The 25985-nt window shown below is 41.5% G+C and overlaps 1 protein-coding gene across 4 annotated transcripts in view; it reads left to right on the plus strand.

Moving 5' to 3' along the window:
* The window catches only part of MRPS27 (mitochondrial ribosomal protein S27), a 64283-nt gene extending 39325 nt beyond the window's left edge, over positions 1-24958 (plus strand). For all 4 annotated transcript variants that reach the window (XM_005288221.5, XM_065550136.1, XM_042855909.2 and 1 more), the window contains 7 exons: positions 6959-7073; positions 7677-7755; positions 8464-8579; positions 14107-14209; positions 16126-16268; positions 21094-21249; positions 24574-24958. In XM_005288221.5, the coding sequence (XP_005288278.2) occupies positions 6959-7073; positions 7677-7755; positions 8464-8579; positions 14107-14209; positions 16126-16268; positions 21094-21249; positions 24574-24813 (952 nt within the window). In that variant the 3' untranslated portion in view covers positions 24814-24958. The remainder of the gene's footprint in view (positions 1-6958; positions 7074-7676; positions 7756-8463; positions 8580-14106; positions 14210-16125; positions 16269-21093; positions 21250-24573) is intronic.
* The last annotated feature ends 1027 nt before the right edge of the window (positions 24959-25985 follow it).

Raw genomic sequence — 25985 nt, forward strand, 5'->3', positions numbered from 1 at the left:
TTGTCAGTCATTTGTAAGGCAGTTCACATAAGTGACTGTCAAATATACTAAATGGGTCACTAATGGATGGACCAGATCTTGCCAGCATATGGCTTGATTGCCCCTCAGTCACTGGTAGAAAGAGATCTTTTGAAGCTGTTCTTTCTATGCAGCAGAATAGTTTTGAGCAAAATGTTAGCCTTTTCAGGATTGTTGACTGGTAAATACCATTGCTTATACTGTTAAGAGATTTCCATGATCATATGAAATTCTCATGCAAACCCATGCACATCTAAACTCCTCCTAAATGACAGTATATGCAAGTGTGCTTCTCCCAACAAAAATCCACACCAAATGTGTCTAGTGCTTTTACCAAACATGATTATTACTGCACGTGGGGGTGAAAAACAAAAACCAACCAACCAACCACACCTTGGACAAGATAAAAATAAAAGGGCAGTGGAATGGGAAGGGTAGAGAAGGGAGCAGTAAGTATGATTAAGTGGTGAAGGCTGGCCACAGGGTTTTGAGTTCTGGGTTCTATTCCCAGTTCAGCCACAGACTTGCTGGGTGACTTAACTATGCTTCTGTGCCTCAGTTTCCCATCTCTAAAATACATTAATAATTTCCCCCTACCTGAAAGACTTATTGTGAGACTAAATTCATCAGTGCTTGGAAAGCTCTTTGTTATGCTAAGAAGGAAGGTGCTACAGAAATTACAAAGTATTACTTGGGGAAGAAAAAAAAGCCAACCGTATAGATGCTATGGCAGTGGGTAGAATACAAATGCTTAGAATAGGTAAAGGATAACCAGTTTAAACTCCGTTAGAGAAAGCTGATAAAAAATTAAAACATAATGGTTGATAACCTAAACACATGACCATTTTCAGGGAGTGCGGTGAGGCTTTTCTATAGTGGCCTACTTGTAGGAGAGAGCAGATGTGCCTGGCAATTATTCTGCTCCCCACCACTTACAAATATTCTGCTCTCCCCCCACACCCCCACTGACTTGATCAATCTGTTTTTAAAAGCCTGTTCCTATTACTGCTCTTGCTAATTGATTTATTATACTTTGTAGCAAAGGTATTCTACCTTAATCCTATGTAATGTTTTTATTTTACTTCAAAAGTTTTTAAAAAAATGTTCCCTCTGCTCCTACCAGAAGTTAATGAGTCATTATGTTAAGAAATGACTTGTGTATTTCTTGCATGAATGGTATGACTACGTACTGTACTGGATTTTAAACAGAGTATACACACACTCGTGCAGACAAACGCATACATGGATATAGCTGAAGAGAGAGAAAACTGACGCTTCCTTCACTCACTCATGTTTAAAAGGAAATTTCCAAACCACAAAGTTTTGCAGGGCAATTGTCTTGACATTGACACATGATCACTGCCTCTGGGACATTTCAAACGCTGAGGATTTCTCCCAGAATATACAGCTTGACATGACAAACAAAGGAGACATTTAGGTGACGTTTTTCTTAACATGTTCGTTTCCAAGCTAAGTCTGCCTGGAATCTATTGGATCATTATGCACTGTAGCTTGAAAAATGTGCCTTGGAAGAAAAAAACATGGCATTGCCAAGGAGCTTTGCATCTCCATATGACTTGCATTTAGAAAGTGGAGTGGCTTTGGATTAATTCCAGAGAGGCAGCTTCTTTCTGGCAATTAGAGATGTTTCTTAGGAGTTGAGGCATTTTTCATCTTGTTAATTCCATTTCTATTTTGCTCCAAGACCTTTTAGAATCTGAAGTGGATGAGAAGAAGCCTGACTCTGTTCCTTTTCCTGATTAAAACAGATAAGCATCCAGATCCATCCCTCGCTCTGGTTCTAGAGAGCTAAAAGACATCTTAAAAGTTAAATGGAAGAATTTAACATAAGACAGGATCCATGTTATGAAAGGGAGATAAACATACACCAAGCTGATAGGTTAACTATTATGAGGAAAGTTAAGATGAGTGAAAGATATGAGCATCAATTATGGGTAGAGATGGGAGGTATAATAGAAATCTTCCAAATATGTGAAGACTGTCATTGCCAGAGAGAGAGAAAAAATTATTTAGGGTAGTTCAAAGTTATTTAGGTGTAACAAGATGACATTTAAAAAAGGGAAATTTCAGGTGAAATTCAGTAAAAATCTTCTACAAAATGCGATTACTACAAAAGTACCTAGAGGCCTCGGAGATCCCATTGTCTTGTACACTGCACATACACTTCATAAGAGACAGTCCCCACTTTGGTGAGCTTGCTGTCTAAATAGACAAGACCAAGGAAGTTGTTGTTCCCATTTTACAGATGGGAAACAGAGAGATTGCACACAGGAAGTAAGTCTCTAGCAGAGCTGGGAATTGAATCCACACCTGTGAGTCCAAGTCCAGTGCCTTAACCACAAGGCCATCCTGAAATAATCTCCCAAGGGAAGCAGTGACAGACGCCCCATCAACAACCGGACATTTTAAAGTAGAATTAAAAAATTAGAAATTTTATCTAGGGAACCATCTTGAATGGTTTGGAGGGCAGAGAGGACTAGACAGCTCAATTGATCTGTTCCATCTGCCGCTGCTCGGATTATGTGAACTGGTTTTGGAGCATGCAAGTTCTTTCTGGCGTCTGACCTTTTTTTTAAAAAACTGAAGAGAATTTGCTGCCTTCTTTGCCATTCTGTTGTCAGCTTCAGGACTACTATAATTTCCGTGAAAAACTGTATATGAATGTGGTAATACATAATTTCACCACTTGGTGGCACCAAAACAAATTTGAAAAGGGCAATTCTTATTTTTAAAAAAGGAACCAACTCAGCTGGTTCTGCAGTGCTGGAAAGAATCAATTTACACCACACTTCCTACAGTTTTGAGCAGAAAAGCCAGCCCTAATGCATTTTCAGCATCTGATAAATTGCTTCATTATTCACTGTCTTCTAATCTAAAACACTGAAATATTTCAGTATTACTATAAATAACAAAGTCCTGATGCAGGAAATCAGTAGTTTAGGACTATATTCTCAGTGTAATATGCAGGCTTTATCTGCATATCAGTGATAGTAGGGAGATTCTCAGCTGAAGTCATGTCAGTTGTGCTGAATATGTCCTGTACCTCATAGCTGCCAACTCCAAGATATATTAATAACTAGTTTCTGCAAGAATTAAGCAATAGTTTGAATCAGTCACCTTACTAAAGTAGGTTATTTGAGCATTTGTCCACACAGGGGGAGGAGGAGACATGCTACTTTTGGTAGTAGAATCATAGTATATTATTGCATTCTACATGTTTAGTTTCACAATGATCTCTCTAGTTCACTGACTCCTTGTCTTAAAGATATTCCTGTCTGGGTTCTCTGTAGGGAGAGATGTTCTCAGTTCAGTGGCCATGAGAATCGCCATATTGATTTCTCCGCCATTAACACTAAACTATTCCAACACTGAGCTACACTAATACTGGTATAGATTCTTCTCCTTGTCTTTTCTGAGTGTGTCATAAGAATCTGATATTTCTTGAAGTTTTATTAGACCTGCAAGGAATGAATCTGTTTAGCTGACATCTGGATGATAACCTCCTCGTCTTTCCACTGAACATATAGGAATTGCTAGAGGCTTCTTTAAATTCAGGATGTATCCTCTGGTTTGCCGTAACCTGCTTTCTGTAGTTTATCCACCGCCTATCCTTTTGTCTGTCCCTGCACATATTGCATTCCCTAATTATATCCTGTTGTGTGTTTCAGAGAAGAGGGGGATGTTGATATTTGTCCAAATGACCAGCATTTTTCCCTCTTCCATTTCAGACAAAAGCATCTGCTACAACATTTGGATATTTCATCTGGGTTAGTTATAAAAATTGAATGGTCTATCGGCTTCGGTCCCCAACTAATACAGTAACCTACCCAAGCACAGTAGGAGTCAGAAATGATGAAAAGACAGATCCGATATATTTTCCTTTCATAACTGATTCCCTCATCCCCCTGCCAGGAAAAATGTGCTGGTGCAAAGGGGTCTATACTTGCACACACATGCATGGCGCAGGCACACACACGTGTAGTCTTGCTGATGTGGAGACAAAGTGAGTAAATTTGGCACGGCTCCCTACCTCCCCTTCCCATGCACAACTGTTTAGTAATTATTTATTTCTTAGATAGTAAGCTCTTTGGGGCAGGGACAATCTTTGTTCTGTGTTTGTACAGGGTTAAACACAAGGGGGTCCTGGTCCATGACCGGAGCTCCAATGTGCTACAGTAATACAAATAATAATTATTTGTACACTGGTGGTGCCCAGAGCCTATTGGGTGCTGTTCACCCACAAAGGAAAACCAGTCCCACCTCACAATTACCAGTGTTTTAGTCATCTTTATTGTATACCCTCCAAGGACTTTGATGGTCAACTCATTTTCAGAAACTTTAACTAATGAGATTAATTTCAGGCAGACTCCAGTTTTCAGACAACATACCATTTCCTGCTAAAGCCCTTTACCATTCACTTGCAATTTAACTTTTGAATCAAGAAAAATGTCAGCATTACAATATGTTGTAGTGCTTCTAGCATGCAGGGAGAAATAATGGAGGCATCGCGGTGTCTGGTATCTTTTAGAAGAGAAACACAGCTCTGCGTAAAGATGAATGTTCAGATCCATTATTAGTCTTCAATTTTTTTAATGTTCCCTTCGATCCTTTACTACCACCCGATTGGAAAAAGATATTAAAGACCAGATAGATGTCAGTGGGATATTTTTAGTGTATCTGAAAGTATTACTGTCATGTCTTTGTAGTGCAGGACTGTAGTTTTTCACTTAGGAAAGGGAGTTAGCTGTTAAATGAAGCAACTTTGAATGATGCTGGCAGTGGATGTCAAGCTTTCATTCTGACCTCTTTTTTTAAATGACTGGTGAAATAGTCTTTAGCAATTACATAATTGTTTCATCGAGATATGATTAAGTCTGAATGTCTGTAATTGATGCTTTTTGTAAGCATTAGTGAAGCAGGACTTTCATTAAAACAAATATAGGATCTTACTGGTAGTCAGAGCTGGGGGGAAAAGAGGGAGAAGAGTAGAAAGCAAGTAGATCAACAGAATGCATGTTATATCTATTTAAAAAGTGTGCTCTCATGCGCCATGTAAATAACTTTATACTTAGACCTTATTCAGTTGTTTACGTCTCAAAACCACTGCTTTTGGCAGTCCAGTCTCCAGCAACTCTGCAGATTCTATAGACTTGAACATTTTCTCCCTGTTTCCAAGCTTGGTGATCTGTATAGCCTTTAGCCTTAGGATACCATTCGTAGGAATTCACGGGGAGGGTGGGGGAAGAGGGTTGGTGGCTACAATAATCTGATAAATGTTCCGGAAAGCATGCTCATTCAGATGGAAGAGCCAATCCTGCAACTAAATGGTGATATAGCATGGCTCCAGGCTGCTAGCAGCTGCACATTAGTACAACTCAGCCATCGCAGTTTTCTGCAGGAACTGTAGCTTTTGTACTTTAGGCATAAAACCTTTTCTTGATGCACAGTTAAAACATTAAAGGGTTCAGGTATCTCTTGACACTTAGATATGAAATTCAGCCCGAGAACAAGACGGACCCTGCCATACAGGGCTTTTAGTTTATTTTACAGTCTACAACTACTGCAAGAATCTGCAGGTTTTGGTCATTAATTTTCTGAACAAATTGAGACATATTTGGGTGAATAAGGATGAACCTTCCAGCATTTAATCTTGCAACTTTGGGTCTGCACCATCCCCCAACCTCAGCTGTTCATCATGGGCTGATGCCCTTTGTGAAAATGACCAGCAGCAGCAGGAAGCTGGCTCTGAGGTTTATGAAGACCAGTTGGAGCTACTATATAAGCTGGAACATGAGTTCTAGGTTTTTCATTCTCTGGTGCAAAATATTATTTTCAGATACTCTTTTTTTGTGGGGAGGGAGATGGGGAAGAATTGGCTTTCATTGGAAAATACGTTTAGTTCTGAAACCTCAGGATTTAAGATTGTCTCAACACTTTCATTATAAATCCTGCTTTCCTCTACCTCCCCCTACTGATAGAGGCACAGAGATTTGTTCTGGGTTGCAACTTGGCTTGTGAGGTTTTCTCCCCAGAGGAAATTCATTTGAAGTTATGATTGTAACAAAAAGTAAATACAGGAAGAATTAATTAACTTGTTTAAATTTAATGTTTGTTTTTATTCAGTGGGCACTTCTATGGGTCCGAGACTAATCAGACTGACATTGGTGTAAATCAGTGTAATGCTACTGAAAACAATTGAGGTATTCAGGGGTATGTGAGGTGGGATATGTGAATCAGGCCCAGGCACCTCAAAAATATTTTCCGACTGGAAATAAGACACATTTTTAATGGTAAGACTAATTAACCATTGGAACAACTTACTAAGGGTTGTGGTGGATTCTCCCTCACTGACCATTTTTAAATCAAGTTTGGATGTTTTTCTAAAAGATCTGCTCTAGGAATTATTTGGGGGAAGTCCTGTGTGTTATACAAGAACTCAAACTAGATGAACTCATTTTAAAATTAAGTAATCCTTTTCAGTTTCTTTCTGTCCCCTTCATAACATGATAAAGTTAGATTCCTCTAGGTCCTAGGAGAATGGAAGGACTGGCTAGATCCTTTCTTTGATGAGCATAGACAATGCTTTCTCATACTACAAAATCATGGGGGGGGGGGGAGGGGGGGGGGAGGACAGGTCCCATAGTATCTGATGCTTCAAAACTCAGGTAGGCCAGATAAATTTATAGAAGATTTGCATATATTTACTATTCTAATATTAACAAGTTGGGCCTAAGGCATCAAAGTATAGGCAGAGCTTTCATACTGCTGCAGCTACAAAAAGATACACCTTTTTTTGTGGGGTCAGGTGATGGTGGTGTTCTTAAATACTGCTGATTGTTTTAAATTATGCCCCTTGCACCTGTGAGACTTCTGGGAAGAAATTAACTGTAACTTAAGACTCTTCTGTTTTGTCCTTTAGGTTTCGGCATAGTCCAAACTGCTGGTACCTGAGAGACTGGACCATCCACAGCTGGATCAGACAGTGCTTCAAATATGGTGCACAGGACAAAGCCTTGTACACATTAAAAAACAAGGTCAGGTTTTTAAGAGAAAAGGCAAGATTTTATTTGATCAGCATTAGACAAGTGTAGCTTATTCTGAATTCCTATCATAAACAATGTCTCTCCATAGACTGCAGTCCAGGATTACATACTTTTGTTGGATTTAAAAATATAGATGGAACAGAGCTTGAAATAAAGCTCTCCCAGCTTTTTTTTCTTTTCTTTCCCCCACTTGTTGTCTTTTCTCCTGATCCCCCCGCATGCACAGTGGTAGTGTCCAAAAAGTGCTGGCCATTATACAGACATTTGGGAAGACAGTTCCTACCCAGTCCTGAAGAAATCTAAAGAGGATAGAAAACCACCAATGGGTGGAGGAAAAGACATGTCATAGAAGCCTAGTTATCAGGGTTATAAGCACATGGGCTCTGATTCCGTACACTTACACACATGCTTTAACGTTACGCAGGTGCATAAGTGTTTGCAGACTTGGGCCATGGATGTTAGTTCTTTGTTGTTTAAATTTAAACAAATAAACACCACATTATACAAGATGCCTCTAGCACTTATTAAAATCACAATTCAAAACATGGAACACTCATGATATTTTTCAGTGTTTTTTTTCTCTCTCCTTTTTAGGTACAATATGGAATTTTCCCAGATAACTTTACCTTTAATATATTGTTGGATTATTTTATAAAGAATGAAAATTATGAAGGTAAGAAACCAAATATCAGTTATGTCATCAATTTTATGTTTTTCATAACAATGGTACATTGGATTGTTAAAAGTCATAGTGAATTAAATCCAAAATTGTTTTTCTTAAAGCCCTTTTTTCCCCCTCTGGAGTTTAACACATCTTCTCCCCTGCCCCCAATCGACTTTTCCACATGATTACATTTGGTTCCTCTGTTTCCTTTGGTGTCTTTGCATAACACTTAGGAGTCATCAGCTTTCTACCATCTTTAACTCCTCTTCAATCTAAATTACCTTGTCCGATGTTTTTGAAGTCAAGCATATTGTATATTATGTGGTGGGGTGAGGATAGGGAGTATTAATTAGATATCTGAGACAGAATACTCATTTAATAGCAGATTTATTGCAAACAGCTTAATCACGAAGTCACAGTTTGCTGGTAGGTATGTGCAGGTTCTCCACCTCCCAGAGACATAGTAGTTGTCTACACCAGGGGTTAAGTTGTATTACTACGTGCCTCAGGGCGATGTAGTTATACCAACATAAGATTGTAGTGTATTCCAGGGCTCAGAGTAGCCTGAATGGTATATAGTAGTTCTCTAGTACTAGGCATAAGGAGGCTCGTTTTTTCTCTTATCTCATTATGACTCTGATTCTGCATCCATTGAAGTCACTCTGAGTTTTGCCAGTGTTTTCAACCTGTAAATTGTTATTTTATTTTCCTCCCTAGATGCTGTGTCAGTAGTTACTGAGATCATGCTGCAGGAAAGTTTTGATGAATTCTCAACACAACTTCTCTCCCTCCATGCCTTATACCAATACCTGGCAACCAAATCAGAATTTACAGTAAGTTCGCTGCACATTAAAACTATCTACAGTGCCTCTGGTTCAAAGGGTTACTGCATCCCCAGGGGGGCACTAAGCTAGGTAAAGCCCATCCAAGTTAACTTAGAAAATGAAGTGATCTGGTGCCAACGTTTCAGCTGATTTTAACAGCATAGGAAAAGCAAAATCTGTGTCCCTTTTAGTTATCTCTGTCTCTCAAAAGGAGGCTGGGTATTTCTAGATGTTTAGGAGATTAAATGAAGATGAACGAGAGTTTATGGTGCAGATTAGGCATAGTTTCTTTCTTATCTGCAGGATTGACTAGTACTGGGCTCCAATCCGTTTGAAAAGTTTTATAAGTGCAAATAAAGAAAAGCTATAAAAAGATACATTTACTATTTATTAGCTAAACAATGCAGTCTGGGAAGCACCGCAGAAAAAGAATGTAAGTGTTACTCACAGTTAGGGATGTTATTCAGTGGCAATGATGGTGGTAAGGGTCTAATGCTGTGAAGTTTTTCACTAGGATTTCTGCCACCTATTGGGTTTTGGAAATATTGGATTCAATATACAATACTCAGTTTTTTTTAATTAGGTTAGTCTCTTATCACTAAGGCTGCGAGTTTGTCACGGCGGTCCCGGATTCCGTGACCTCCGTGACTTCTGCAGCAGCTGGTGCGCCTGGCTCAGGGGCAGCTGAGGCAGCCCCTGTGCCAGTTGCACCAACCACTTTTGGGGCAGTCTCGGGCCACTGCGCCCCCCCACACCCTCCCAGCAGCAGATTTTGGGTATGGGAGGGGGCAGGGGGGTTGGGACATGGGACGGGGTGAGACAGGCTCTGGGCGGTGCTTACCTGGGTGTCTCTCCGGAAGCGGCAACATCCCCCTCGCTCAGCTCCTGGGCGGAGCACTTCTTCTATAAGAAGAGTGCTTAAAGACCCCATTTTTGTTACTTGAAACATATTCAGTAACATATTAAAACAAACCACAGATGTCATAAGGTTTTCATCAATTGGTTAGTCATTTCATATGTTTTTCATTGATGATAACTGTTTGTTTAATTGCCATATTCTCCTTTCCTCCCTCTCGTCCATAAAAGTCAGTCATTTGAGTTGTCTTTCCTAATTGCATGATCATGAATCTAGGGGAACAAAAATCCTATCCTCTATTTGGGTATATGCAAATCACCTACATACATCGCTTGCACTGTTACCATGACCACAAATCCTAGTCAACATGACAGAATCCATTGTGTGTTTGATATGCATATTCAGACACCATCAGGTGATAGAATATTCACACTCAAATGCCATGTCTTGAAAATGTGCTCCTAGATGACTTGTTAATACAGGATGCTGAATCCCTCTGATATTGAAAGCCCATGTATTTCAGGAGTCTCTTGGCTCAATTTTTTCCCCCTCATGAGGATATTAATTTGTTTAATATTTTTTCAAGGGTTGGGGGGGGGGGACACACACCAAGATACTGGAGTGCAATGCAATAAAACAGAGTTATTGAAGAGTTTAGGGCCCCTTCAATTCACTGTCTTTTACTTTCATTCTCTTTTTTGTTTATAGAAATAATAAAAATGTAGGGTTGGAAGGGACCTAGAGAGGTCATTTAGTCCAACCCCTCGTGCATGGAGGCAGGACCAAGTATGCCTAGACTGTCCCTGACAGGTGTTTGTCTAACCTGTACTTAAAAACCTTCAGTGATGGTTCTACGGCCTCCCTTGGAAGCTTATTTCAAAACTGGCCCGTCCTTATTGTTAGAAAGATTTTCCTAATATCTAACTTAAAACTCCTTTGCAGCAGATTAAGCCAATTACTTCTTGACTTACCATCAGTGAACATGAAGAACAGTCAATCACTGTCCTTTTTAGAACAGCCTTTAACATATTTGAAGATGGTTATCAGGTCCTGTTCCTGCCCCTTCAATCTTCTTTTATCAATACTAAATATGCCTAGCCTTTCCTCACAGGTCAAGTTTTCTAAATCTTCTATCATTTTTTCTTGCTTTCATGTGGACTCTCTCTAGTTTGTCCACATTTTTCCTAAAGTGAGTTGCCCAAAACTGGACATAGTAGTCCAGCTGAGACCTCACCAATGCTGAGTAGAATGAGACAATTACCTCCTTTGCCTTAGACATAATTCTGAGTAATGTGAGTGTTGTATTAATCTTTTTTGCAGCTGCATCAGAATGTTGACTCATATTCAATTTGTGAGCCACTATAACCCCCTAGATCCTATTATGTAGTACTACTGTCTACCCAGTTATTCCCCATTTTGTATTTGTGCATTTGACTTTTCCTTCCTAAGGGAAGTACTTTGCACTCATCTTGTTGATTTCAGATCAAATCTCTAATTTATCAAGATCATTTTGATTTCTAATCTTATACTCCAATGTACTTGCAACCCCCCTCAGATTGGTGTCATCCACAAATTTTATTGGCATACTCTCCTCTCCTTAATCCAAGCATTAATGAAAAATGGAATAGTACTGTACGCAGGATAGACCCCGTCAGGCCCCATTAAATATGTCCTCTCAGTTTGACAGCGAACCATTGATAACTAATTTTTCAACCAGTTGTGTATCCACTTTGTAATAATTTCATCTAGATCATATTTACCTAGTTTGCTTGTGAGACTGTCATGAGGGACTGTCAAAACTTTCACTAAAATCAAGATATATCACATCTACTGCTTCACTCCCATCCATTAAGCCAGTAACTCTGTCAAAGAAGGAAAGTAGGTTGGTTTGGCTTTATTTGTTCTTGACAAATACATGTTGGTTATTGCTCATCACCCTATAATACTCTAGGTCCCTACAAATTGATTGTTTAATAATTTGTTCCAGGATCAAAGTTAGGCTGAGTGGTCTATAATTTTTTGGGTCCTTTTTGTTTCTCTTTTTAAAGATAGGTATTGTGTTTGCCTTTTTCCAGTCTTCTGTGACCTCACCAATCCTCCATGAGTTCTCAAAGATAATTGCTAATGGTGCCAAGATTGCATCAGCTAGTTCCTTGCCTAGGCTAGGATAAATGTAATCAGGCCCTGCTGACTTGAATATATCGAACTTATCTAAATATTCTTTAACCTGTTCTTTTCCTGTTGTAGCTTAGAATCATAGAATCATAGAATATTAGGGTTGGAAGAGACCTCAGGAGGTCATCTAGTCCAATGCCCTGCTCAAAGCAGGACCTGCACCAACTAAGTCATCCCAGCCAGGGCTTTCTCAAGCCGGGCCTTAAAAACCTCTAAGGATGGAGATTCCACCAACTCCCTCGGTAACACATTCCAGTGCTTCACCACCCTCCTAGTGAAATTGTGTTTCCTAATACCAACCTAGACCTCCCCCACTGCAACTTGAGACCATTGCTCCTTGTTCTGTCATCTTCCACCACTGAGAACAGCCTAGTTCCATCCTCTTCAGGTAGTTGAAGGCTGCTATCAAATCCCCCCCTCACTCTTCTCTTCTGCAGATTAAATAACCCCAGTTCCCTCAGCCTCTCCTCATAAGTCAGGTGCCCCAGCCCCCTAATCATTTTCATTGCCCTCTGCTGGACTCTCTCCAATTTGTCCACATCCCTTCTGTAGGTGGGGGGACCAAAACAGGACACAATACTCCAGGTGTGGTCTCACCAGTGCTGAATAGAGGGGAATAATCACTTCCCCCAATCTGCTGGCAGTGCTTCTACTAATACAGCCCAATATGCCATTGGCCTTCTTGGCAACAAGGGCACACTGCTGACTCATATCCAGCTTCTCATCCACTGTAATCCCCAGGTCCTTTTCTGCAGAACTGCTGCTTAGCCTGTCGGTCCCCAGCCTGTAGTGGTGCATGGGATTCTTCCTTCCTAAGTGCAGGACTCTGCACTTGTTGAACCTCATCAGATTTCTTTTGCCCCAATCTTCCAATTTGTCTAGGTCACTTTGGACCCTATCGCTACCCTCCAGCGTATCTATCTCTCCCCCAAGCTTAGTGTAATCTGCGAACTTGCTGAGGATGCAATTCATCCCATCATCATTAATAAAGATGTTGAACAAAACTGGCCCCAGAACCAACCCCTGGGGCACTCTGCCTGATACCGGCTGCCAACTAGACATCGAGCCATTGATGACTACCCATTGAGTCCAACAATCTTGCCAGCTTTCTATCCACCTTATACAGGGCCGGCTCCAGGCACCAGCCCAGCAAGCAGGTGCTTGGGGTGGCCAAGGGGAAGGGGCGGCATGTCGGGCTCTTCGGCGGCGGGTCCCTCGGTCCTTCTCCAAGGGAAGGACCTGCCGCCAAATTGCCGCCAAAGAAGAAAGCGGCGCGATGGCGCTGCCAATCACAACTTTTTTTTTTTTTTCCCCCCGCCGCTTGGGGCGGCAAAAACCCTGGAGCCGGCCCTGACCTTATAGTCCATTCATCCAATCCATACTTCTTTAATTTGCTGGCAAGAATATTGTGAGAGACCATATCAAAAGCTTTGCTAAAGTCAAGATATATAACATCCACCGCTTTCCCCATATCCACAGAGCCAGTTATCTCATTATAGAAGGCAATCAGATTGGTCAGGCATGACTTGCCCTTGGTGAATTCATGTTGACTGTTCCTGATCACCTTCCTCTCCTCCAAGTGCTTGTGTTCCTTCCTCTTGTAGATATTGTAAGCATCCACTTACAATTAACTTTTTTTAGAGACAACTGAAGCAAATTGAAAGCAGTCTGTGGCTGTCAACTGTTCATCCTCTTTCCCTTAACTCTTTAAGTCTGCATCTTTGTTTTTGATCTGCTGAAGGAGAATACTCTATGTTTCCCAAGGTCATACTACTTGTGTGGTTTTAATATACTTACTAATTTGGCCCCAGTCTCCTAGCCTCACGGGTGGTCTGGATCTTTAGGGAAGCTCATACAGTGCTTCTTCCTAACAGCAGAGCCATGTCTCCAGTGAGTCCTAGGGCACTGCTAACTAGACAAGTGTGTTGGTGCGATGCATTTTGTTTGGTTTTGCCCTAATATTCCTTTCACAATTGTTGATGCGGCATTCTCTCTGCCCAGTGATTTACTACCCTGTTGGCATTCTCTTCACTGTGGTTGCAAGACTCATACATTTTAATTTCTGATCCCTTGGCCTGTCCCCACCCCCTTTTTTGTGGGGTGGGAGTGACTGCTCCGGTGCACAGATCTGTGCAATTTTGTTTTCAATAACATTACCCTGAATACTATGAATTTCAGAACACAGGTTCAGATCTTCAACTGGTAAATGAAGGTAGCTCTGTTGATTTCAATAGAGTTATGCTTAATTATACCAATTAAGGATCTGGGCTACTGACTTTGTTTTAATACTCTGTTCCAAGAAGATGCAAATCCTCTTAAATGCAAGCTAAGACTGTAACTTTGAATTTTTGATAGGGGGTGATTTCCAGAATTACTGACCTATTTAAGGATTTTTTACCTCCCCATGTTGTACGATATAAGGCAAAGACATGCTATGTTTGACTGTTGCCATTGTAAGTTAATGTTTTATACAAGCAAGACTTATCTGGTTTGAATTGTTTACAGTGGGAAGAGGAGAGAAATCTTGGAGCCTCTCTTCTGCTTACAGGCCTAAAACAGACAAACACTGTGGGTTTTAGCTCCCAGCTTTATGGCTATACATTCCTTGGTAAGTTTTTAAGTTCCTTACATACCAATATTTTTTTCCTCCACTGTACTTATTGATTTAATTAAAAATAGTCCCATTAAATTATTTCTTTGCTAAATTAAAATGTCATCATCATTCACAGACAATAGAATTAGGCTTAAATAAAGTGAAAGTTTTGATACAAAGACAAACCAGATCTGAGTGATTTTCAGTCCATCTTTAGCTTGCATCAGTCAGGGTCGGGAGGTCACCATGATGCAAACTAAGAATGGAGTAACAGATTTAACTTTGAAAATTGTGCCTAAAATTGCTGTCAGTTTCACACCTTCCCTTCCCTGTGGGCTTCCCCTTCAGGTTGCCCTGCTACAATGGAAGAGTAGAGGTATTCTTTTAAATGATTGCGTTTCATTAGAACATCAGTGTTTCCAAAGTGAGATTGCTGATATTGGAAGTGCATTTTCTGCAGTATACCGAGTATGCTGGATGTGTGTAAGTAGCACTAGGTGTGATGTGCTAGGCAATGTTTTATTTAAATAAATAGTGATCGATCTGAATTCTCTTGAAATTTCACCTCTGTATTTCTTTTAACTTTCATAATTCCTGTGTTTCACTGAAGACTATAAAATGCATAGTGATTTTCTTCCCTCTCCGCTGCAAAACTGCCATTTACCTCTGGGTAAATACCTATTTTAGCAGCAAGCTTTACATGATTGCTCCATCACTGTATCGGTTTATTTTAGAAATCTATCAAAGGTAATAAAAACTAGACATGTTTTGAAAATGTAACTTCAAAGTAAAATGTGTAGTGGCAGAATAAGGATATTGATTCTGATTTAACCTGACTGTAAGAAAAAATTGCACTCTCAATCAAAAGGGAGATAGAATTTGTAAGTAAATTTGAAAGCAAGATTTCCATGGGGCTGTTAGTTTACCTTTGAGATATTGTTACAGGTAGATTTTTGCTGTTTGGTTGACATTCAGATTTGTTACGCCATATAGATTGGCTGGGAAGTGGTTCTATTTAGAAAATGTACTTTACTGTTGTCTGTAAGCAATAGTCCTCATCCGATGACATTGACATTCAGTGGATCAAAAGCAATTTACTGCAATGTCACGTATTCTACAATCTTGCCAACAGTAACAGAACAGACCTCTGCAAGAGTGAAAGATGTCTCTAGGCATAGCCTGACCTGGAGCACTTTAGCAATTTAAATTTAGCCATAGTCCAATAAGCTTTGTCTTTGCATTTGTTACTGTGCTTTTCCTCAATCATCCTCCTCCATGGAAGAAAAATCTGTGTTTTAATAGCTTGCATTGTCAGAGCCATAATTATAACTAAGTTGTACAATTAAAGGTTATATGAACTGCAGTAAGAAAGGTAAGGCTGGATCAAAAGGGTATAGCAAAAATACACCATTAGTTACAACGATGACAGTCAAGAGCTTAGACTGGTTACCATTGTTGGTCAGCATTTACCAACATGTTACCACGCTGTGGAGTGTTAATCTTCATTTCTCTATATGTAGCATAGGTGTTTCATGTTTTATAATGTATTAACTCTTGGTAAATGGGCCAGATTTCTAGAGGTGCTGAGCACCTACAACACCAATGAAAGTCACTGGGAGTTGTGGTGCTCAACATTCCCAGAAATGAGGCTTAACGTGTCAAGTTGGGCACCCAACATGAGGCCTCTGCTGAAAAGTTTGGCCTAACAGCTGTCTTAGTTTCTCCATCTGCAAGACAGATGTTAATCCTTACCTAGCTCACTAGGCTGTGGTAAGGCCAAATTAGTAAATGTTTGTAAGGCTCTGGAGCAAGTTATTATTTCCTTAGACACCACGAGAGTTGCTTTCACGTTTTTAGTGCAGCCCTTTGTCATTCCTTATCTCAGGGTTCAAACAGTAAAGTATTAACTCTTAGATATTATTGTACAACAGGAAAAGTGGAGTTGCACAAAGGACTGCAAGCTGTGTACCATCAAATGCCACTGATGTGGAAACCAGGATACCTGAACAGAGCTTTGCAAGTGATGGACAATGTGGCCTCGCTCCCAGCGGATATAAAGCTCTGCAAAGAAGCTGTAAGTGTAAAAGAGAGTTTAGCCTGGCATAGTTGTGCACAATATGTAGCCTTGAGGGTCACACGCAGCCCATGGAATCCTGAACTGTGATCCATGGACTCCCTCTTTTGGTAACTGCAAAGTGGGAACAAAGCTGACTCACCACAGGTTTCTGATGAGTCCTTGACAGCAAGCAATGTCTGTTCAGTGCAGCCTTCGGTGCACAGCCTGAGAGCCAGACATATTACAAGGTCATGGGTCCACAGTCAGTACTTAGGGACAGATTCTCTGCTCTGGTCCCAAGCCATCTGCTACGGATTCCCCTGGTGTGAGAGAGTCAACAATGGGCACAAAGCCAGCAGAGCCGACTCTTATGTCTCCCTTCTAAGAGCCCACAGCTCAGGGGACTGGAAGGGGGAATGGGTTGGAGTGCGCTGCATTCAGTCTATTCCCAATGGCCTCAAGGGGACCATTGGCAGCTGATGAAAATCAGAGCAGCCTGGGCTGGGGCAGGGAATCCTTAGCTGGCTGTTGGTTTTCAGCTTATTCTTTTTATACCCTCCCCTGGATGGCTGTCTGGGGGAGGGAAACTTCCCTGTGCTAGGAGTTCCTCTAGGCACAGGCAGAGTCAGCCAAGCTCCTGTCCTGCTCTCCCCAGCGCTCTCACAGCCTGACGGGAACAGGAGATGACAACCAGAACGTCTCTTTACCTGCCCCTGCCATGTAGCAGGTGGCCAGCTGGGGAGTTGCTGAGCAGCTTCTCAAAGCACCCCACAGGCTCACCGCAGAGCAGCTTCTGGGGCTGCCGAGGAAGCAGTGAGGAGGTGGGACTCAGTTTGAGGCTATTTTTGGAAACTGCAGGGTGCAGCTCGAGGGACGCATTTCCAATTCCTAATCAAATACCATTTAGAGACACAACTCAGAGCCCCAGGGACCACAGATGGCCCTTTGGTCACAGTTTGGACACCACTGATCTGAGTCATTAAGGAATATAAAAAACCCAACAAACCCCACAAAAGGTCGGTTATTGCGGTGCGTGCATTTGGTTTTGATTTTCAAGCCTGAAGGATGAAGCCTTGTAGGTCCTGGCAAGTTTGTTTGTTTAGATTTATAATCACACAGTAAATAAGCACCCATTCAGCCCGCTTTGGGCAATGACAACATGGGCCTTGATGCCACAACCCTGAAACCAGCTTTTGTCTCTGTTTAAGAACTTCAGATCTGATCTAGTCCCTTCTAAATTTGTATTTCTTTTATCTGCATATGAAATAACGATCGTGGCCTGATCTAGCAGAGCCCTCTTTGTGCAGATTTTAGTGAATGAACCATCAGGGTGGTTATTAACATTTTCAAGCGCACTTAAGTGACTTAGGATATGTCTACACTGCACTGTAGGTCCAGAGTTCAAACTCAGGCTCAAGCCTAACCCTCCTTCTGTCTACACACAAATCACACTAACCCAGGGTCCCAGGATTCCATGAGCCGGATCTAGAGTTCAAGCCCTATTGTTTTGCAGTGTAGACGAAGCTCCACTGGATTTGTGTTGAGGGAGTCCACCAAAAGTGTTCCACCATCCCACAAGCCAACTGTGTGTCCTCTGGACAGTCAATCTTGGTGGACAGTCAAATTTTCCCACTGCACAATGAACAAAGGGCTAGAACAGCTTCATTTTGGGAGGCTGAACTCAGGCCCAAATAATGTAGATGCTGGACCCAGGGTTCAGCAATTCCTAACCTGGGATTACATATGAATATAGCTGCTCAAGCCCCTAGGTTAACAAATTAAAGTTGGTGCTGATTGTTAACCACAGCCATAATCGGAGACACTCGTCTGTAGACTCATGACTAGTATTCTCAAGGGCTGAACTAGTAGAACCCATGAGGTATATCTAGTCAGTACCAAGAAATTTCATTTCTGCTGAGGAGTAATTCTGCTCTCAGTTACCAGTGACTTATTATCATAAACATGACACTATACATCAAAATATTGGGCCATATTCAAACCCAACTGAGCTATGCTGACTTACTCCAGGGGAGGATCTGGCCATCTCCATTTAAAGGCTCATTTTAAGAGCTAGCTCCTTTTAGATATTTTTAATCATTATCTCTGAGTGAATGTAGTGCTCATAAAAGAGAGAAACTAATAGCATTGACCAGATGAGACACTGGGGCTAGTCCTGCTGCTGTTGAAATCAGCAGAAAATCTTCAAGCGAGTCCACTGGAAGCTGGATCAAGTGCTGTAAAACCTTCTTTCCCACAGTGCCCTGGGGCTCCCTTGAGTGAGACTGTCCGACATGCAGAATTACATTAATTGTGGGGTGGTTGGGGGATGTGAATAAATAGGGGCCATATCAAAACCACTAAATTCACCCACATTTCTGTGACCCCAGTTAGTACAGTTGTTTGAGAGAGCCACTAATTCATTCCACAACCTAGTCCCTGCATTTTTAGTGTGTGCAGTGTATTTCTGGTTGGAGGTATTTTGTTATCTAAAGAGAAACTTCAAAATAACTATCTCAATAGTATAACTTGATAAATAAGTCATAAACTACTGGTTCTATATGGTTGTCTGCTTTTACACACTCTAGAGTGGTCTAGAAAGATATTTAATTTCCTACTAAGGTTTAAAGCTTCCATTAATCTTTGACTAGCTAGACCTTTGTTTCCCTGCTGAGCTTATTCTTCTAAGAACTCAGTGTCCTTTTCGTTATCATTATAAATACTGTAACTATTATTTGACTGCTGCTGTGCACAAAAAACGATACACATGCTCTTAACAAATCTCTGGATACTGTAAGGAATTCCACAAATGAGAGTACACATATTTCTAAGCATGCATTTTTGTTCTTGCCACTTATCTCATCTTGTTGTTTCATTATTGGTAGTTTCAAGCTGGTTTATGGTCCCATTAGATTGCAGTCTCAAGAAACAGCAATCGAGAAATGTTCTATTTCAAATTAGCCTGATGTTGGTTCATTAAGTGTTATACAAATGCAGACAGTAGGAAAATGATCTTTAAAAATAAACAAACTGCAGGCATCAAGATCACTTTTGCTTTGTGGAAAGTATCAGAAGCTTAGAATGTTCAGTGGTTATTTATAGATCCACTTCATCCTAGTGGCATGCATGCAGAATTAAGATTTACAAATGCAAAGAGCCGTTATCCTACTGTGACAGTTGAACCTGAAAAAATTCACACTAGACAGAATTTTAACTTTTACAAGAATCTGGAATTTTCCCCGAATACCACAACAGCATCAAGATAGCAGTACCATCCTTTGCATTGATCATACATACAAAAATTGTTTATAGAGTTAGTTCATTAACCTAATGCATTCCTTTTGGTTCTGCTACAATTAGATTATGAGACAGGGCAGTTCTCTCAGAGAGCCAAAGTACATCTAGCTGAAAGCAGTACAAAGAGAACCAGGATCTCGCATAGATTAAAACCAAGTCTGTACTATGGATGCTATGTGCTAATGTGTTTTCTTTCTGTTCCTCCTATTAAATTATCGAATTGCTGAACTAAAGATGTTTTTTCTGCCAGTTAAACAGATCATGAGTTCCCAGTGCACTTTAGCCAAAGATGAATTGAGATGTCCTATGAAGATTCTATTACAGAAGCATTCCGAAATAGCTCCCAGTATATAAATGCTGTGGTATATTGTGTCTGTACTATTTTCACCATGAAATATTTATAGCCAGAAATTAGAGTAATGGCCGGGTGGGATTTTTCAGAAAGACCAAGTGTAATGGGGCTTGACCGAGGTTCGTCCCTCAGCAGGGCTGTGGGGTATCCCACCGCCTCGCTCTAGTTCACTGTCAGTCCTGGCCCTGCGGTAGTGTGGGACAGCAAACACATGATTAGGGGCTCAGGCCCTTTAGGCCGGGGCTGAGCCAATAGTTCTATAGAGGACACCCAGGCCCTAGGTCAGGGCGGGTCAGCAACCAAACTGTCAGGAACTCAGGCCCTTAAGCAGGGGCTGAGTCAATAAGCAAGAGGTCCCAGCCTCTCCAGGCCAGGGAAAGGGGGAGTCTGCCACCCAAGGAGTGGGTGGCAGGGGGGACGCAGCCTCCCACTCCACTGTGTCCCAGCCCGGGGCCCTAGCAGCGGCGGAAACTCGCTGCTGTCAGTGGGGATCCTGCCGCAACACACCAACATAGGCTCTGGCAGTGCTGCAGCCAGACTGGGGTCGGCTACCCCCGGGCTACTTCCACACTCCCCCTCGTAGGGTACCTGGGTCATGCTAGTGTCCTTGGCGGTCTCTAACAGCATCAGTTCCTCTGGGTAGGTAGCGAAGGGGCAGGCTCAGCCAGTCCTCGGGGTAGCGAGCAAGGGGTAGGCTCGGCTGGCCCGGTGCGACCTCAGGCCGGCCGCGGCCTGCTGCCATCTCCCAAGTGGGAGCTCGGGCACAGACGTCTGGTCTCTCCGGCAGCTGGTTCTCAGCTGAGCTCTGCAGGCGGGCTTTTATACTTCCAGATCTGCGCTGTGACCTCTGAGGGGCAGGCGCAGGACTCAGTGGCTCCACCCACATTGGTATTACGGGAGGTTCGTCCCTCAGCGGGGCTGTGGGGTATCCCACCACCTCGCTACAACAAACATTGGCCTAACTCTGCTCCTAATGAAGTCAGTGGTAGTTTTACCATTTACTTGAATGGGAACAGAGTTTCAACACTTATGAAAATTCAAACCTTAACACTCCCAAACACATTAGACAGCATTAATTCTTGAAACAGTAAATCGTGTTCCTTCTCAAAATCAATGTTTATACTTCGAACACCTTCATGAAATGATGTTGGATTGTGTTTGCAAACTACATGGTAACAATTCTGATTTCTTGTTCAGATTGATGTTCTGGAGACAATTTTGCAGTCTGTCCCTGAGGTAAAAACTGATCCAGAACCATCAGAAGAAGTCAAGGTATCAGAAGACAAGCCAAAGCAAATAGAATCTGAAGAAACAGAGCAGTCTAAACTGCCTGAGTACCTTACCCAATTTAAGGTAAGATTTTCTTTTTTACAATTTTAACCAAGCTATAATAGGTTTCCACTATGTACAGCAGCAAATAAATATGTTTGCCTTTTATGCTGATGGACTGATAGCCCCACCTGCATCAGTAACGCTAGCTGGCATTTTTAAAACTGACACTGAATTACATTTTTACTGCCTCACACAGGAAATTGCCTTCAGAGAAACAAATGCTCAAGGCCACTTGTCTATTTTGTCTGTCTGCTGGGATTTTATCTTCTCTTTTCATAACGTCAGACTGATAAATCAAAATCCTGTTAGCTAAAATGGTGTGTCATTACAGATCCATTATTTGACCATATGTGGGCTCTTGCTTGTTAAAACAAATGCCATTGGTCTGACATTGTCCAGGATTTGTTGCCAATTAGGTATGTTATCATTAAATATGACTGTTATAGCTTCTAACTTCAGTCTAGGAAGTTACAGGCCCACCCCCTTTTTTTTGGCCTTTAAACTACTACTAATGTGCACAGTACAAATTATTAGACTGGTGTCCACAGGGAAGATTCACATACACATATTAAGGCTGCGTGGGTTTTTTTTTAATTTAAATTGTATGAAATTATATGCAAATGTATTGCAGACTTAGGCTTCTGTCAGATTGCCCTCAGTCTGGCAATGTCTGGGCAAACCCCTGCCTTAACACTACTCACAGGTAGTAGAGTTTCTCCTTTTGCTCAGATGATATTGGCTTGTGTTTTTCCAGCTGAAATTGGTTAGTTCTGTTGTTCATACTGTTTGTATAGGGGTAGCTGATGACAATGGTGTCTCTGTGCTACATTTTCATTCCATGTTTACTTCAAGAAATTACTAGGACTGTTTGTTTCATGCTTGGGCTTGCTCTGCCTGGCTTTTCTACACATGCTTTTGGATTCATTTCTGTGCTTTGTATTCAAAGGGGCTGTTTTTGGAAACAGGATGAATGATCCTTTGCAGACTGACTAATAAGGAAGATGTTTGGCAGAGTGCCTCCTTAGAGGTGCTGAGTGCTCTCCATCTCTGCTAAAGAGACTGGGAGTAGAGGATACTCACCACCTTCCAGGATCAGGCCCTTAGAGTTATAATTTAGACTGTATCTGACTTTGTCATTGTAATAATTACCTGTCCTCTGATACCACACCAAGGCCTACAGTTCAGTACAACTTTCCTCTAGTAACTCTTTCCAGCTGTTTAAATGATCAGTGGGCAGGGCTTTTGTTACATAAAGGCTCTACAGACAGCTCATGTGAGGCACCAAGCCACACACAAACCATTCTGTCTAAAAGCAGTGTTCCTTTTTGGACTGTCTGCATGTGGAGCCCAGGGGAATTGCTTTAAAAAAAAAAAATCAATGATTTAGCTATTTACAAATGCCTTCTGGCATCTACAGCCTGTTATTTTCCTAAATGAGTTTCATTTACGTATTAGAATATTTCCGGAGAGTCCAAAAGTTCAGTTGTTATAGGTGACGGAAGATCATCTAGTTCCTCATTCTTTTGTATTTATTTTTGTTTAATGTCTTGGCATGTTGGTGTCCCTCTCCTCATCTCTCTGCACTCCCCTCCTCCTGGTATGCAGTAGGAAAAGTTTTGGAGTGATTTTTAGCAGTTATATTTAAACCAAAAAAACCTAATTTGGCAGTGTGAAAGTAGCTATCAGGAATGCCATCCCCCACAACCAGATACGTACTAACTCGTCACATTTCTCACTGACATGCCAGTATGTCTACTAACAATATTTCAAACAAAATAAGAGAGCTGTATGTCCAGCTATGAGCACGTATTTGCATGGTCTGGTGACTTCAAAACAATTGTTGATCTATCAGAATTTTACAGAATCCACTATCTCAACCATTTAAAAAAACTTCCATCGGACCAGAGTATGTAGCGTTCAACCCCACTCCCCTGCCCCCCAGCATCCATCAAGGTCAGGCAGTCTAAGAAGTGCAGAGGCTGCTAAAGGAACAGTGCAGTCTTCTGGGCACTGCAGAGCTGAGCTCCATGGCAACTCTCCCTGCAGGAGCTGAGGGGGGAAAGATTTTGAGCAGACAGAGTAGAAGAAGGAATGTGGTCAGTGGGTCTGCGAACTGTATAGAACACAGTACAGATTGGGGCATGGGCTTCAGCTTGCAACAGGAGCCCTAGCCCAGCTGTCTAGGTACCCCATATCTGCCTTCTTGTTTGGGGATGAATTACACAGAGACACTGCAGCCTTTGTGCAGGGGGCTATGGTAGAAACATAGCTGCACACTCTGAAGAGGAGACACTATTTCATGATCTCCTAATAGAGGTCAACTCTATGAAATAGATATTAGAATTTTATTTAGACCACCACAGTGTGAGAAAATGTGATCCTTTCAGAAGAGTGAGCAAAGGGTAAACATTTGCTTTTTAAGCTGCTTGATGCCATGTCATCTTCCTCCTCCAGGAAGAACCCCTCCTCCTGTTCTCTGGAAGGTTGCACTGACAATGGCATTTTACTGCCTTAATGATGCAACATCATACTACACCTTTAGCTTCCAGAAAGCCACAAATGGCCCTGTTGAATTATCTAAGTCTTGAAGCACTTAAGCAAATTAATATTTGTGTGCTTCAGCAGGGTACTCCACAAGAAATACTGCACTAGATATATAACAAAGCTCAGAAAAAAATACTGCATGGCTTCCTGACCAAGTTCTGCTGTTAACAACACTGAATAAACAGCGCTAAAGCAAGAACTATTGCAAAGTCTGTATAAGCATAGCTGAGCTTCAGATCGCATTAGTTGGAAAACGTCTGTAATGGAATTCGGTAGTTCACAATTGCTGCAAGGACTCATGGGAGCTATTTAGTAAGCCATTACTAAGAGACTATTTAAATAATTTGCATCTGTTGAAAGGGATTCTAATAGAGGGAATCCAAGGCAAAGCCTTATATCAGCCTTGGCTTAAACACACCAGTGAGGTGTTTAGTTTACATTTATCTTAGTTGGCTGGTCATCTATCATTTGATACGTAAGAGTTTTATTTATGGTGTTTCTCTTTAGTTTTGTGAGTTCAGTCAACTCCAGCACTTAACTGAATTCAAAATTGATTGTCTCAGCTTAGTTATTGCCAAATGAAAACTAGTTTAGATGTTGTGTGTTTGGGAAGAGTGGCAAAAATGGACAGTTACTATAATGAAATCACTTTGCCAAGATAAATGCATAAGTTAAATTATCCCCTAAGAATGGCACAGTCAACAATTAAATAAAAACAGCCATTTTTTTCAGGCCGGGAAATAATGTGGACATTTGGGACTGACTGGATTTTTTTTAAAAAACAACGTTTTTTTATGACAGGATCTGTATTCTAAACTGCATTCGCTTGGCAAGGTTGAATCTGAAAGCCTGTTGACCCTGACCACCCAACTTGTCAAGGAAAAGCTGCCAGCATGTGAAGTGGAAGACATTGCAAAATATGAGCAGAAGCTAAAAGAATGGGAGCAGGAGCACGCGCTTCTGATGGAGAGAGAAAAAGAGATGAGAGAGAAGGCTAAGCAGGAGCAAGCAGCTAGGGAATTCGCTAAAGCATCTGTTTAATATTGCAACTCAGAGACTGCTGTTATGCTACTTATTCTTCTGGTAATAAACTTAAGCACATGTCATTATTAATACTGCAATGCAACCTTGCTGTAAATGTGACATTTGCTGTATGCAAATTAAACTAACTGATCGTTTCCATCCATCTTGCCTGTTTCCTGGAGTACATGTGCAGTTTAAAAATTATGATCCTGCCTAGAATGAGCTCTCCTTACAGAGGGTAGAAGGAGAATGAGTGTGTGAGGGGGATGGGGGGGTTAATGGCAAAGGCGGAAACAGTGAAGCAGAAAGCAGCTTGTCATTTGTATAGGGCTTTGACACTGGAGCAAGTTTGAAAAAAACCAAATCCAAAACACCCAGGGCTTGTCCAGTCTTTTCTTCCCTGTCCTTTGTTTTTAATTAAGATGCATTTGGATCATCTCCATGAGAGAAAGGAAAACCTGTGGCTACTTTTAAACCTGAGAACCATCAGGATTAATATATTAATCACCCAGCAACTCCTGGTTTGGAAAAATTGGGCCACTAAATATAGATTTAGGAGCCTAACTTGAGACGCCTTGTTTGCAAATCTTACCCTGTATGTTTACTATTTGTACAGGTACGATAAATAAATTGTTAGCCCCCTCCAGCTTCACTAGCCCCCCTCTACCTCACCACCAAGATCAGTGAAGAGGCACTTGCAATCACACCAGAAAAGGTGGCGGGGAGTGTGCCCACTTCCCCTCAGTTTCTGGGCACTACTGCCCTTTTTTTAGTCCCAGTTCTGCCCTGGCCTCAGCTGCTTATATCATCTGCTCCTCACACACTGGTGCCAGTCTTTGAACAGGTTAATAAGCAGATAGTGGGGCATGTTGTGAGCACAGAGCAGAAGATTAGGGCCAAGGGAATCATGGCAGATAGGGACTCTTCTAAGATGCGGCTGGGTCAGGACTCTTATCTACTTATGTTCCCCTCACTCTAGTAGCTGAGCACCTACTGCCAGAGAACCTCCTTCCTTCATGGCAGGGCAGGAGTTGCCTCCTTAGAAATAGGGAATCCCAGATGAGGGCCCTGGTGCGTCGTGGCTTGGTGGACTACAACAATCTACCATAGCATTTACACCTGACTATTTTTTAACAGTGTTTGATAAGTATCTTCTGCTTTAGCCTGCAGTTGTCTGGACATAAAACTCC

The sequence above is a fragment of the Chrysemys picta genome, chromosome 6 (assembly GCF_011386835.1).
Source record: "Chrysemys picta bellii isolate R12L10 chromosome 6, ASM1138683v2, whole genome shotgun sequence".
Classification (NCBI taxonomy): Eukaryota; Metazoa; Chordata; order Testudines; family Emydidae; genus Chrysemys; species Chrysemys picta.